The 12,952-nt window shown below is 52.4% G+C and overlaps 1 protein-coding gene across 3 annotated transcripts in view; it reads right to left on the bottom strand.

Annotated features, from left to right (window-relative positions):
* Positions 1–12,952, bottom strand: part of CABP1 (calcium binding protein 1) — a 22,968-nt gene that overhangs the window by 7,143 nt on the left and 2,873 nt on the right. The window contains exons 1-2 of one of the 3 annotated variants that reach the window (XM_007448196.1): positions 7,430–7,601; positions 2,504–2,680 (exon numbers count right to left, since the gene is read on the bottom strand). The exons of 1 other annotated variant lie outside the window; for it this stretch is intronic. In XM_007448196.1, the coding sequence (XP_007448258.1) occupies positions 2,504–2,680; positions 7,430–7,474 (222 nt within the window). In that variant the 5' untranslated portion in view covers positions 7,475–7,601. Of the gene's footprint in view, positions 1–2,503; positions 2,681–7,429; positions 7,602–12,952 lie in introns of those variants that run through there. One more of the 3 variants, XM_007448197.1, reaches the window with a different exon arrangement.

Raw genomic sequence — 12,952 nt, 5'->3', positions numbered from 1 at the left:
GGGGGGGGGGGGGGGGGGGGGGGGGGGGGGGTGGAGTGGGGACCCAGACCGGCACCCAAGAGGGAGGAACAGGAGGCGGAGGAAGAGCCGAGGGAGTGGAGGCAGGATGAGGCTGTGCCCTGCTTCCTGGGCACCACCCCACCTTCTCCAGTTGGACCCCCATCCTATACCTCGCCCTGTCACAGGACACAGCATAGGACCCTGGGGCCCGCCAGTGCCTCTGGCGGCCGCCAGGGTCCAAAGCGCACGTCTGCAGCCTCAAACAGTGCCCAGGTCTCCTTGGGGAGTCGAGGAAGCCCTGGGACGAGGCATCTGAACAGATGGCAGAGAAGTCTCCAAAGAGCAGGCCCAGAGGAAGCAGGGGGCAGGCTCCGGCTGGTGAGGTGTCAGTCGCCCCAGGCCTGCCCAGGAGGGAGACAGACTGGCATGAAATGGATGCGGTGCCCAGATGGACATGCTTAGCAGGCTCCAAAACTGGTCCACGGGGCTCATCCTCTCCATATGTCACAGCTCTCTGCCTTTGGGCAGGGAGAACACGGGGCAGGGCGTGCCCGCCCTGAGGAAGTGCACATCAGGTGTGGGCACACCGATCACGAACACAGACACACGGGTGTGCCACAGCGAGCGGGCCACAGCGAGCGTGAGGCATCTCAGCTGTGCACACAGGCTGTTCTAGCCAATAGGGCCAGGGTGGGTGACAGGCTGCTGCCCACACCACCTGCTCCAAACTGGCCCCAGGGCAAGGGACCCCAAGTGCTGGAAAATCTGAGAATCTTCTAGAAAGGGGCTGCTGAGCAACATTTGTGGGACCACCAGCTACGCAAGAAGGACCCGGCTCTCAGAAGTGGCCATACATGTTAGGACAGTGCTGAGAGCGTACGTGAGCCTGGAACGAGTAGGCTGCAGGCTACCAGGTCCTGCTAGCGGCATTTTTAGCTGAAGGTAGGACTCACCTGAAGATGTCTGTTTCTGTGAAATAATTGTAAGGACTTCCACTTTAAAAACCTGTCACTGTGCACAGGGAGGGGTTGTCACGCCCTCTAATACCTACCTAATCCTACCTCTATCACCCACTAGCTGCTCCGAGTCAGACTGGGATCTTGGGTGACCAAAAAGAATGTCTTTTACAATGCCCGGTACCCCCGGTAAGTGAAAGTGTCAGCGACTGTATGCATGCACTCACATGTGCGGAGTATGCTCACTGGGACAAGTGATACAACCTTTCCCACCCTGCAGGCCTCAAGTAGCCTCTCACGTCTCCAGGACCCAGCTCTGCAGCCCCCACCCTACTTCTTATAAACCCAGAGCCAGGGAGCAAAAAAGCTGGGTACCCCTTGGCAGTGTGCCCATGGCCGGAGCTGGTCCAACTGAGTCCTGCTGGCTGGTCCCTGAATCATACACTCCCCAGGGCAGAGCAGCGGGAGGATGTGCAGTAGAACTGGGGATGCCCACCAATGGGGCAGAGAAACGATGAGCACCGATTTGGGGGGGTCAGGTGGGAATGGAGCCCACCACACCCTTCACTCCTCAACTTAAGCAGTCGAGGGACAAGCTTGGCCTCTAGTCAGATGGACTCAAGGGCAAAGCCCAGATCTGCTGCTTCCTAGATATAGGATCTTGGGCAGGTCCCTTCAACTGTGTGCACCACAGTCTCCTCATCTGTAAAATGGGTTAATACCGGTACTCACCTTACACGGCCTTTGTGAGCATCTGTGAGGCAAGATGCGTAAAGTGTTTAACAGGTGGCATTTAAACCTACTGATGTTTGAATCTGTAACATCACCATTAATACCCTCCTCTCTGTGACTGTTCAGATACCCATGGGAGGCCGTCCAAAGCAGTGGCCACATGTGACTATTTAAATTGGAATTGGAATCAAAGAAAATTAATAATTCACTTCCTCAGTTGCACTAGCCACATTTCAAGGGCTTGGCGGCCACATGTGGCTAGTGGCGACTGTAGAGGGAGGGCAGCGCAGATTGGACAGTGTTTCCACAGAAAGTTCTACTGGATGGTGCTACATATTCAGTACCATTGTTCAGAGCACAGGAGGTCTTTGAGTCAGTATCCCTGAATCTGAATCCCACCTCTATCACCCACCAGATGTTACCTTGAGCATGTTACCTCTCCAACTCAGTTTCCTCATCTGTAAAATGGGGAGGATAATAGTACCTACCTCTTGGAGTTGCCCTGAGGCTTAAGAGAGGTGATGAGCCAACACACTTAGCACAGTGCCTGGCATATAGTAAGTGCTTAAAAAAAAAAAAATACCCAAGCAATATTAGCTGCTATTATTTCTTGCTGGTGGATGTGGACTCACCAGGGCTTTGCAGCCATCAGTGGGAAACTTTGGGGGTCAGATTCACAAGTTGCGGGTTTGAGGTGTATCCGCTGGGGGACGCGCACTGCTGAGTACAGAGCCCCCTCTTCTTCCCAGCACCTTCCTTCCTCACGCCCTGTGAAGCCAAGTCGAGCGCGGCTCCACCGGGGCCAACTTACGTACAGGCTGCCTGTTCTCCGCGAAGCCCTTACGCAGGAAAATGCAGGCCGGGCCCAGCAGGTTGTGCATGACAGCGCAGTTCTGGGCCAGCATCAGGAGCGGTCCGGGGAGCTCGCCGCTGGCCGCCAGCCCCTCCTCACTCGTCTGCACCACCGTATAGCTGGTCTCCTCCTGGCGCATCTTCAGCCAGCACCAAGCAAATACAAAAGAGAGGCGGGGCATCACCTCCCTGCCCAGCTGGGTCCTCCTGGCCCCAGCCTGGCTCCTGGTCCTAGAAGGGGCCCTTCTCAAGAGCAGACCTTGTGAGGCAAACAGCAGGGTGCAGAGAGCCCTCAGGGTGCTCTGGGGCAGGCATCAAACTGGTCCAACAGGTAGAGTCCCCGATCCTTGGCCAAAATGGATGCTCCAGGGAGAGCTGGGTCTGATACCCTCTGTGTGGCCCATGTGCAGACACAAACACACATACACACACACGTGCACAGAACCACACACTCGTGTGCATGCAGAAGCTCAGAGAGAGAAGCAAGCAGAGGGAGGCTTCTGTTCATTCAGGGAATAATGTCCTTTCCCAAGATGCTCCCGATGTCCCAGTGCAATTCCCGGGGCTAAGCTCCCCGACTGACCTCTGACCCTACCCCCACTGGAACCCACTGGAAGGCAGTGAGAACCATCAGAACTGGTGACACAAAGAGCAGAGGCTCAGCTTGCCTGCGAGACCAGAGGCTGCAGACACAGGTGCCACAGTGAACAGAGATGAAGCAGGCAGGTGTGAGAGGCGGGGCCTGGGGCAAAACAGATGCTGTGTGTCCCCTTTGAAGGGACAGCGTTATGTAAATCCAGCCTGGTGTTGCCAGATCTTCTGATTTAAAGCACCAGGTGGGCTAAACAAAGCACATCTGTGGGTCAGATTCCACCTAGCGTGTGGCCTCGAGACTAGACGCTCTCTACCACCAGCAATTCTCCTCGTCCCTCCCACCTTCACTGGCTCCCTGCCCAGCCTAGCCTGCAGGACCTCTAGAGGCTGAGGCAGGGGCCCTCTCTGCTGGTGGAATATAGCTGGGCTCCCAGGCCACGGCCAGCCCACCCTCTTCCCTGATGTTTCCCATGCAGCTATAAAAAGTCAACACTGCCCACACACCGTCCCCTTAGGGCAACAGCGGCAGCCAGACACAATATTCTCTTCCACCCCAGCCTCCCGGCCAGGATGCCCAGCATCCCCCGCAGAATCAGGTCAGGGCAGTCTGCCTTTGGCCCTGAGCTTGATGCCTCCCCGCTGCCGGCGTGGGGATTTGGAGCCAAACGTTCCAAGGAAAGAGAGAGCGGTGGAAACTTAGAAGGCTATCTTTGTCCAAGAATGCCAGAGCTGCATGCCCTGCCCGTCCATCCTGCTGTACCCGCTTTCTAACAGTTTCCTCCAGCTCAAGGAAGGCCACGCCCAGGAGAAGATCCCACGACCTAACAGGTAGCCTGTCCTAGGCGGACAAGCAGAGCAACCTCCCCCATCTCACCCTGTCCTCGTGGTCCTCCTCCCCAGAGCCCCACACTGTGGAGCTATAGTCTAGACTCTCTTCCAACTTCCTAAGCCTCTTCCAGGCCTAGAGATGAAGGAGCAATATTCTGGCTCCTCAAAGGGAAAGCAGCAACTCAGACCCGAGGTGCAGGACCTCAGTCCAAGGCGTGAGTCCAGTGAGTGCAAAAAAGGGTCACCCTAGGTAATCTTAGAACTTGAGGGGTGTCAGACATGACCAGGGTCCATTCTGGTTTGATGACCAGGAGAGGTTCAGAGCCTCGGCCACACTCACATAGGCTTTGGGGACCTGTCTAGAGCCAGTGCAGGACCAGAGAGACCTTCCTGACAGAGGGAGCCCAGAAGTCCACCGTGGCTTAACCCCAGGAAACGATCTCAGGAGATGTTTGTAGAGAATCAGCCTTTTCGTTTCTGGCTGATTCTCATTCACTTGGCTTGGATGAGCACACCCAGAAGGAGGCAGCAGGCAGCACAGAATTCCGAGAGGAGCTTGAGTATAACTGGCTTTGGACTCAAACAGTCTTGGGGACAAATTCTGGCTTGCCGCTTGCTTGCTATGTGACCTTCGGCAGGTCACTTGACCTCTCTGGGCTCTGGTTTCCTTCTCTGTCCAATGGGTATGATCAGGGCAACTCACAGAATTCTGTGAGAGGTAAATGGGCTATTGCACAGAGCCTAGAGCATCATAAGGGCTGACTATGTGGGGTTGCCATGGTGATGACAATGATGATGACAACAACGATGACAATGATGATGATGCAACTTAAGAGATGCTGGATGCCAGAAGGCATTTACATCTGGCTGCCGAAGAAGTGGGAGAATATTTGCCAATCAAGAAAGAAGTGAGAAGGACAGAGAAACATTTGCTCCCACAACGGAGGAACCAGTGATGGCTGGGAAATTTCCACTGCATCTCTTGATCTTAACCCTGCCTGGCACCAAGTTGCCCCAGGACGCTTCTGTTCTTCCCTGGCCAGTGATGGTACCTGACAGCCCAGTCCTGCCCTGCTCAGAGCCTGGGGGAGGCCTCCTCTTTCCATCACCAATTCCCAGCTACTACTTAGGAAGCCAAGTGGGCAGCGGCCCACAGGCTGACAATGTTTCCTGGCACTGAGGGGACGTCTCCTGAGTGTGGCAGGGCAACAGGAGGGGCTGGCACGACTCATGACCTAACAGCTCTCTAACAACACAAGCTCGCCAAGCACAAGCTCCTTCTCACTGAAGGTATTCAAGGAGAAGCTGAGTGAGGAAGCACTTGGTGAGGTGGGCGAGAGCATTGCCCAGTGAGTGGGAATTTGGGCTAAGATGACCCGTAAGGTCAGGTTCGTGAATCTATGAATAACATCTCTGACAGCAGGAAATAGAGAGAGGCAGCCTCTCACAGAGGCAAAAATAAAAACAAAATACCAGATTGGGATTGACATATATATACTAATACGTATAAAATAGATAACTAATAAGAACCTTCTGTATAAAAAAATAAATAAATAAAATTCAAAAAAAAACAACAACAACAAGAAATACCAGTTCTGGATTTACACAGACCAGGATTTACATCTCAGCTCTGCTTCTGGTTGGCTGTGGGATCTTAGTAATGCTCTTATCTCTGAGGCCAGCTCCTTTCTCTAGAAAATAGCCAAGAGAACTACTTGGTGGGAAAGAGCAAATGAGATAACAGGTGTTGGAGATCTTGCAGATATTCAGGAAGAAGCAATGATTACTATTACAAAAATACATGAAATTGAATGCAATACGTTTTATGATCTTTTGCCCTACTCCATGGATGCAAAACCTCTCCTATTTCCCTTTTTACTTCCATCCCCCTTCTCAGAAAACCCAGAGTGGAAAAGCTAATAACGCTAGCTAACATTTACTGAGTACTATATTCCAGGCAGCATTCCCAGCTCTTTCCTTAGCCCCCAAAGTCACCTTTGGAGGTAGATGTTAGTATTTCCACTTGATGGACAAAGGAACTGAGACCCAGAGGGGCCAAGTAACTTATCCAAGGTCATATGGCTAGAAAGAGGAGACCTGAGAAGTCTGACTCTTAAGCACTCTGCTGTATAAGGGAAGATGGGTTGGGTAGGACAGAAGGACAATACTTGTTCTTGAGTTCACCTCTTTAAAATCTGGACAGAACCCAGGGAAAGGGCCTTCGCCCTGTGGTCCTCTACACTAATTCAGATCCGTTTCTGCTTCTCTGCAACAGTGTGGAGGCCACCTCTGATGCAAAAGACTCTCCTTTAAGATGACAGATGATTGGGGGGTGTGTGCACAGAAGAAACAGTCAACCCTCAGAAGGATCCAAGGAACAGTGAAGATTAAAAGGAATTTGATGTGAGCAGCTTAGCTAAATGAGGAAGATGATGAGCAGAAAAGCCTGAAATGTCCTAAATTGAGAGGCTGTCAAACTAACAGAGGAGGAAGAATGGGGCTGGGGGTAGAGGAGCCAGTAGCTAACCTGAGACCTTGGGTAAGTTACTTAACCTGAGTGGTAATCAAGTTTCTCGTCTGGTAAACAAAATAATTTGGAGGAAAACATCCCTCACGTTACTTCTTCCTTTAAGTAATATCTATGAGTTTCTTCTATGGCCTGACTACAGAGGGCTAGAAATACAGGCAGAGCCCACTTAAAGCAAGACCTTACAGATGTAAGCCCAGGTTTGCAGGAAAGATGCTTTGGAGGTGATTATTTGCTTTCCTAAAAGGATTCTTGCAAAAGGATATTACCGTGGTGTATAAGCAATACATCCACTACAGAAGGCAACTTACAGACGCCTTTGCTGTAAACTCTGTTTCTCGATGGAAACAACCCCGGGGCCCCAAACCAGTCTGGTCCTAGTTGTAAGTCTCTGACCTGACTCAAGAATTATCAAGGGTAGAAGGGGACACCTGGCTTGGTTCCTCTCAGGAGCAAGGTGATCTACTTCAAAACCCACAACTCTGAAGGCTTAGAGACCACCAGAGAGGCTCAGAGACCCTCAAAGGAGATGAATGAGCCCCCATCCTACTGCCGGGAAGGAACCAGCAGCGGCAGGGTCAAAGCCCAGCTCAACCGTCTTCTGATCCTGTTGGCTCCAAGGGGGTCTGTCCACTCACATCCTAAAGATCCACGCTTTTCATGGAGCTATGTGGTTTCTTTCCTAGATCTTGCACAAATTCCCAAACACAGCGCCCCATGCAGCTTAAAGTCCCAACTTCAGCTCAGAGCCTGGGACATAGAAAACTGTGATAGGAGGGAATCTGGAGGTAGAAACAGGGAAGCAGCTCTAGACAGAACCCACGGGAAGGGTAGCAAGCTTCAGATGCCCACCCTCTCTGCCCCCAACTTCTGGGGCAGAGGGCAAGATGCCCCAATCCCCCACCCCAGGCTTTGGGCCCTGATCACTCCAGAAACATACCTTCCTTGAGAGATTTCTCAGTGGAGACTTGACACAGTTGCCCATCCTAAGCTGAGGCAGCCCCTCTCAGGATCCCCGGGTCCATGAAGGAGGCTCCTGGGGGCTAAGAGACCTTAGTCTGGGTCCCCACCAACCCTAGCCTCCCTCTGCCTGCGCCGTCTTCCTCCAAGACCGATCTGAGTCCTCTCTCTTGCGCGCGTGCTCTCTCACTTGTCTGCCTGCTCCTGTTCCCAGATTTTTTTTTTTTTTTTTGTAGATTGTGTGTGTTCATGTGTGTGGGTTTAACTTTCTGGACACTTTCTTAAGGAGATGAAGGTAGGAGGGGAGAGTGCAGGCATAGAGGAAATCGCCCGGAGAGCTGACGGCAAAGGGCAGCCGAGCTGGAGAAGGCTGCCGGATCATCTACATCAGATTACAGCTGAGTCCTCTCCCCGGTCCATTCCCCTTCCCTCGGCCCCTCCTCTCTGGCTGTCAAATCTGCAGGGAGACTGCCTCGGGGAGGGGAGCCCAGAATGGCAGCTGCAGCTAGGAATTAGGCCAGCAGACCCAGAAGGGGAAGCAGGCTAGTTTGGGCCCCCAAAGCCAGGGTGCCTCCCAGCTTCCAACCTTATGTGTGCATTCACACACACACACACACACACACACACACACACACACAGGCGCTCAGGGACAAACACGCATCTTAATCACCCCCGCCATCGCAGCTGGATTGAGAGCAGGCAGCTCCAGTGAGGCCCTGGGAGATCTTGTGACGAGTCTCCATCACGCTCCATTTTTCACACTTGCCTCCTCACCGAAATGGGATGAGGCTCCAGGGCTGGAAGCACAGCTGAGCCGACGCAGCTCCTTCGGCTCCCTTCACTGTGCGCGCTCTCTCCGACCCAAGGGAAATCAAGAGCCAGCCCTGAGGGGGTCCTGATGGAGGCAGTGCTGGCACGGCGGGCGGCCGTGAGCGAGCGAGGGTGACAAACCTCCTAATCCTCTGCCTGATCCCCATAGAGGATCTTTCACCGGTTTCCTTGGGGGTGCAGAGAGGCCGCCCTTTGCAAAGCGGTCTTCAAGGTCCCATGAATGAAACTTTTTAGGTAACTGGCACGTCCTTGTCCCTCCAGCTTCCAGCTTTGATGTAAATTCATCTCAAGCCTCAGATGTCACCTCTGTGACCTACAGCCCCAGCCAGATGACCCAGGAGAGGAAGGGTCCCCGTTTCCCTGCACCCGGCTTTTCCCAGCAGGGGGCACCAGAGATAGGCTGGGAAGCCGAGCTCTTCCCAGGCCCTGAAGCAAAACCCTTTACACGCAAGGCTGAGAGTTTCAGTCCAGAGGGGCTCCTCTCGCAGGAATTTTTGTCCAGTTTTGGGTGGCTGGTCAGAGCTCCCGTTAGGGGAAGATGGGTGGGGACGCTGCCCAGAAGGTGCCACAGGCCAGCTCCCAGGGAGCTGGGGAGGGAGGTCCCTGGATAGCTTTTGAGGACCGTGGTGCTGACGACGATGGAATGGTTTATTTTAGTCGGGGAGTCACTCAGCAGCCTGGTTCCGGCCTCTGGAGGCCAGAAGGAGGAGCCTGGGTGGGGCTGGGGGGGGCGCTGTTGACACTTAAAGGTCAGGAAAGGGGGTGAAGATGCTGCCGGGGAGCTGGTATGGGAAGAGCCAACAAAAATGCCTTCTTCAAAGACCTGTTCCTCGGAAACAGAGCCTGAAGGCAGGGTCGTGGGAAGAGCAACGGACTCAGATGGATGGGCAGGATCTGGAGGCCTGGGGTGGAGTCCTGGCTCCGCAGCTCCTGAGTGCTCACATGGCAGCCCTCAGTTCCCTCGCCTGGTGATACGGTGCGTGTGGGGAAACTGCGTGGCACAGGACAGGTACTGGATAAGGAATTATTAAAACGGAAGAAGGAAGTATCATTTGTCCCATGTGCTTGGCTCTGGGAAAGTTGTGGGAACAAGATACACACGGTCCCTGCTTTCAGGGAGCTCACATTCTGGCAGGCGGACAGGAGATATTAAAGGGCTATCAACATACTTAATCTCAGTTCAGGTAAATGCTATGAAGGAGAAACACAAACACTCTGAGAATGTGAGACAGGGATCTGACTTAGTGTGGAGGGATCAGGAAAGACTTGTAGACAAAATGTAGAACACTGACCATCTGCAGACTCCTCTGAAAAGCTAGGTCTCACCGCAGACCCCAGATGGGAGATGAGTTAGGCTTCAGGTACAAATCCAATTCGTATGAACTAAATGGGTGGATACATGAAAAGGCAGCACAGTGTGAAGCAGGGGTTCTGAATGCTGGCCGCAGACAAGAATCACTAGGGACCTTCCCTAGAGATGCTGATGGAGTAGGTGTAGGTGAGCCCCGGACACTGGTGGTGTTTAATACTCCAGGTAATTCTAACCTGCAGCCAGTGTTGAGAACCACTGATCTAGAGGTAAAGAGCTCAGCATACAGAGTCGGACAGACCTGCGTTCAAATCTTGCCCACCTGCCTACCAACCATGTGACCTTGAGGACTTCTTAATCTTTCTGAGCCTCAGTTTCTGTATTTATAAAGTGGGTACTCTAATAATGCTTCCTTCATAGGACTCTTGTGAGGAGTTAATAATACATGCAAAGGGCTTGGCACAGTTCCAGGCACATAGAAGGTGCCCCTTCCCCTGCCCGGTGGTCGACGTTGGTCCTAAAGGGCCCAGCAGGGCCTGCATTCACTCAGCAGGGCACCCACAGGCTCAGACCTGGTGGCTCCTGCCCTCCGCAGGCCAGTGCAGAGCACAGCACACATTTGTCGACCTTGGGATATGTCTCTGTCCTTAGAGACAAGGAGACCAGGAGACAGCAAAACCAGGCCCTTGTGGAAAAGTCCACTCACTTGGAAGAAATCCCATCCTTCTTTAGCGAAGAGGGTGCTGACACCAGCTTGAGGCTTAAGGGCAGCCAGGGTTTCGGGATTCTAACCCAGAGCTTGCTTAATCTATTTTAGGTTGAGCAGATGGGGTGTGTGGTGGTTCTGTGCGACAGGAGTAACTACTGATCTTGAGGAGGCAGATGGCTTGACCTTTGGCAGAAAATTTCACAGAGGGCTGAATGGTGGGGGCTTCCCTAAGGAGTAAAGCACATCCCACGGCCCCGCCTCCCCATCAGTATGCACTGTGGCAGCAGCCCCTGGGCCTCCAGAAGCCACGCTTGGAGTTCTGGAATGGAATAATAGGATCAGAGGGATGAGAAGGATAAACCCATTGCTGATTATTCCTGATTAGGAGAGAGGCTGGCTTTGGGCCCTGATCAGTCCTATCACCAGCATTTGAACTTGGACGGCAGCCCAGTGTTAAGACACTTGGGGAAAGCTGGGTCGTAACCTGAGAAGTGCTTTGTGGATGCTTCTGACAAATAGGAACACGCTTCTGTGACTTTCTACCGGCCAGCATGGTGTGGCACTGGCAGGTTGTTTGGAGACAGACATACCACATCACAGTCCTGCCATTTACCTACGCTGTGACCTTTGGACAAGCCACTTCCCCTTTCTTGAGCCTGTTTCCTCGTCTCTAAAATGGGGCAAGATAATGCTAAGTTTCACAGGTTGCTATGAAGATAAGATAATGAGAAGATACTTTGTCCACTGTTTACTGGGCTCTAGACAGAGGTTGAAAGTGCCAACGTTGCTTCTGCAAAACCTACGAACTGACACGAGTGATTCCTATCATCTACGATTGATCTCAACCACAAACTGACCTTCTCTTCCCCTTCCCCAGGACCCAGAGAAAGGCCACAGGGACTCCCAGCCCTCTCAGAGAGCAGTACGGAGTGACTTGGCTGGGCAGGAGTAAGTCATGTACACAAGCCATCATTCTAGGCACACAGGCCTACTGCACTTGAATCCGTTAGGATCCGAACCATTTGGTCCCTCTCCCTCATCTAAGCTATAGGAACCAAGAAACTGAAGTGCAGAGGCTGGAGATTCATTCACTCACGCATTAAATACCTTGACCCTCTTACGTACATAGCAGTTTGGGAATTGGGCTAGCCTACTCAAATCAGAAGAGATGTCTCTATAGTTAAAGAAAGGGGATGATGGGACAGAGCTATGGGTTTTTTTCCTCTTTGCCTCATCTACAAGAGGTGTTTCTTCCCAAACTTAGGGTAAGGAAACAGAAGGACTGTTCTTAAAATAGTTTTCCAAGACCCAGTGCCAAGAGTTGCCCCCAAGTCATGCCTGTCCTGAGTTAATTTTTTTTTTTTTTTTTTGCCATATGTGGGCCTCTCACTGTCGTGGCCTTTCCCGTTGCCGGATGCGCAAGCTCAGCGGCCATGGCTCATGGGCTCAGCCGCTCCGCGGCATGTGGGATCCTCCCGGACCGGGGCACGAACCCGTATCCCCTGCATCGGCAGGCGGACTCTCAACCACTGCGCCACCAGGGAGGCCCCTGAGTTAATTTTTGATACCACATCTTCTCTCTAGGCAGCTGGGTGGCTTGTCCTTAGCTGGCCACAAAGAGGGTACTAGAGGAGGCCCTTTGTCATTCAGCTCCTTTTTTTGTTTTTTTAAAATTTATTTAATTTATTTATTTTGGCTGCATTGGGTCTTCATTGCTGCGCGCGGGCTTTCCCTAGTTGCAGTGAGCAGGGGCTACTCTTCGTTGCAGTGCGCAGGCTTCTCATTGCGGTGGCCTCTCTTTGTTGCGGAGCATGGGCTCTAGGCACGTGGGCTTCAGTAGTTGTGGCATGTGGGCTCAGTAGTTGTGGCACATGGGCTTAGTTGCTCCGGAGCATGTGGGATCCTCCCGGACCAGGGCTCGAACCCGTGTCCCCTGCATTGGCAGGCGGATTCTTAACCACTGCACCACCAGGGAAGTGCCTCAGCTCCTTCTTTCAATGGCCTTCCTCACTTGGCTCAGAGACAGCTTTCAAACTACCTGACGCAGGCCCTCGTTCTGACAATTACTCTATTAATAATAGTATTAATGAAGCCTGTGCCCTTTTCCAGCACTCACTCTGAGCCAGCCCATTTGACATCCTTAATCTTGTATAACCCTCATAAGAGCTCTGCAAGGTAGTTTTTTCTCAATCTCATTTCTGGATGAAGAAACCCAGACCAGAGAGAGAAAACAACAGGCCCAAGGTCACAGCAATAGGAAGTAACATTGCTGGGATTGGAACCTGCAGCTCTATCTCCTAAGCCACCATTCCATGCCTTAGCCTCAAAACTACACTGTCTCCCTACAGGCAGTAAGGATGCTCTGTTAGGTCACTGGAAGAACCCTAATTCCTGTTCCCCCTAATGAAAGAGTCCATCTTGGTACCTTCAGTGTCACTTTGGCCCCTGGCCCTCCCTGACTCTATTACAAATGGAAAGAATTTCTGACACAGTCCTTGGTAGTTAATCAACAACAACAACAATAATAATAACTAACATCCATAGACCCTTGCTCTGGGCCAAGCTCTGTGCATATCTCCATATCCCCTTTTATTCCCCCCGAAAACCCATTGAGATACTGTGATTATCCCTATTTTGCAGATAAAGAAACATAG

This window comes from Lipotes vexillifer, unplaced genomic scaffold (genome assembly GCF_000442215.2).
Source record: "Lipotes vexillifer unplaced genomic scaffold, Lipotes_vexillifer_v1.1 scaffold236, whole genome shotgun sequence".
In the NCBI taxonomy this organism is placed as follows: domain Eukaryota; kingdom Metazoa; phylum Chordata; class Mammalia; order Artiodactyla; family Lipotidae; genus Lipotes; species Lipotes vexillifer.
Note: the sequence above shows the minus strand (reverse complement) of the source record. Positions and strands in the feature narration are given on the sequence as shown.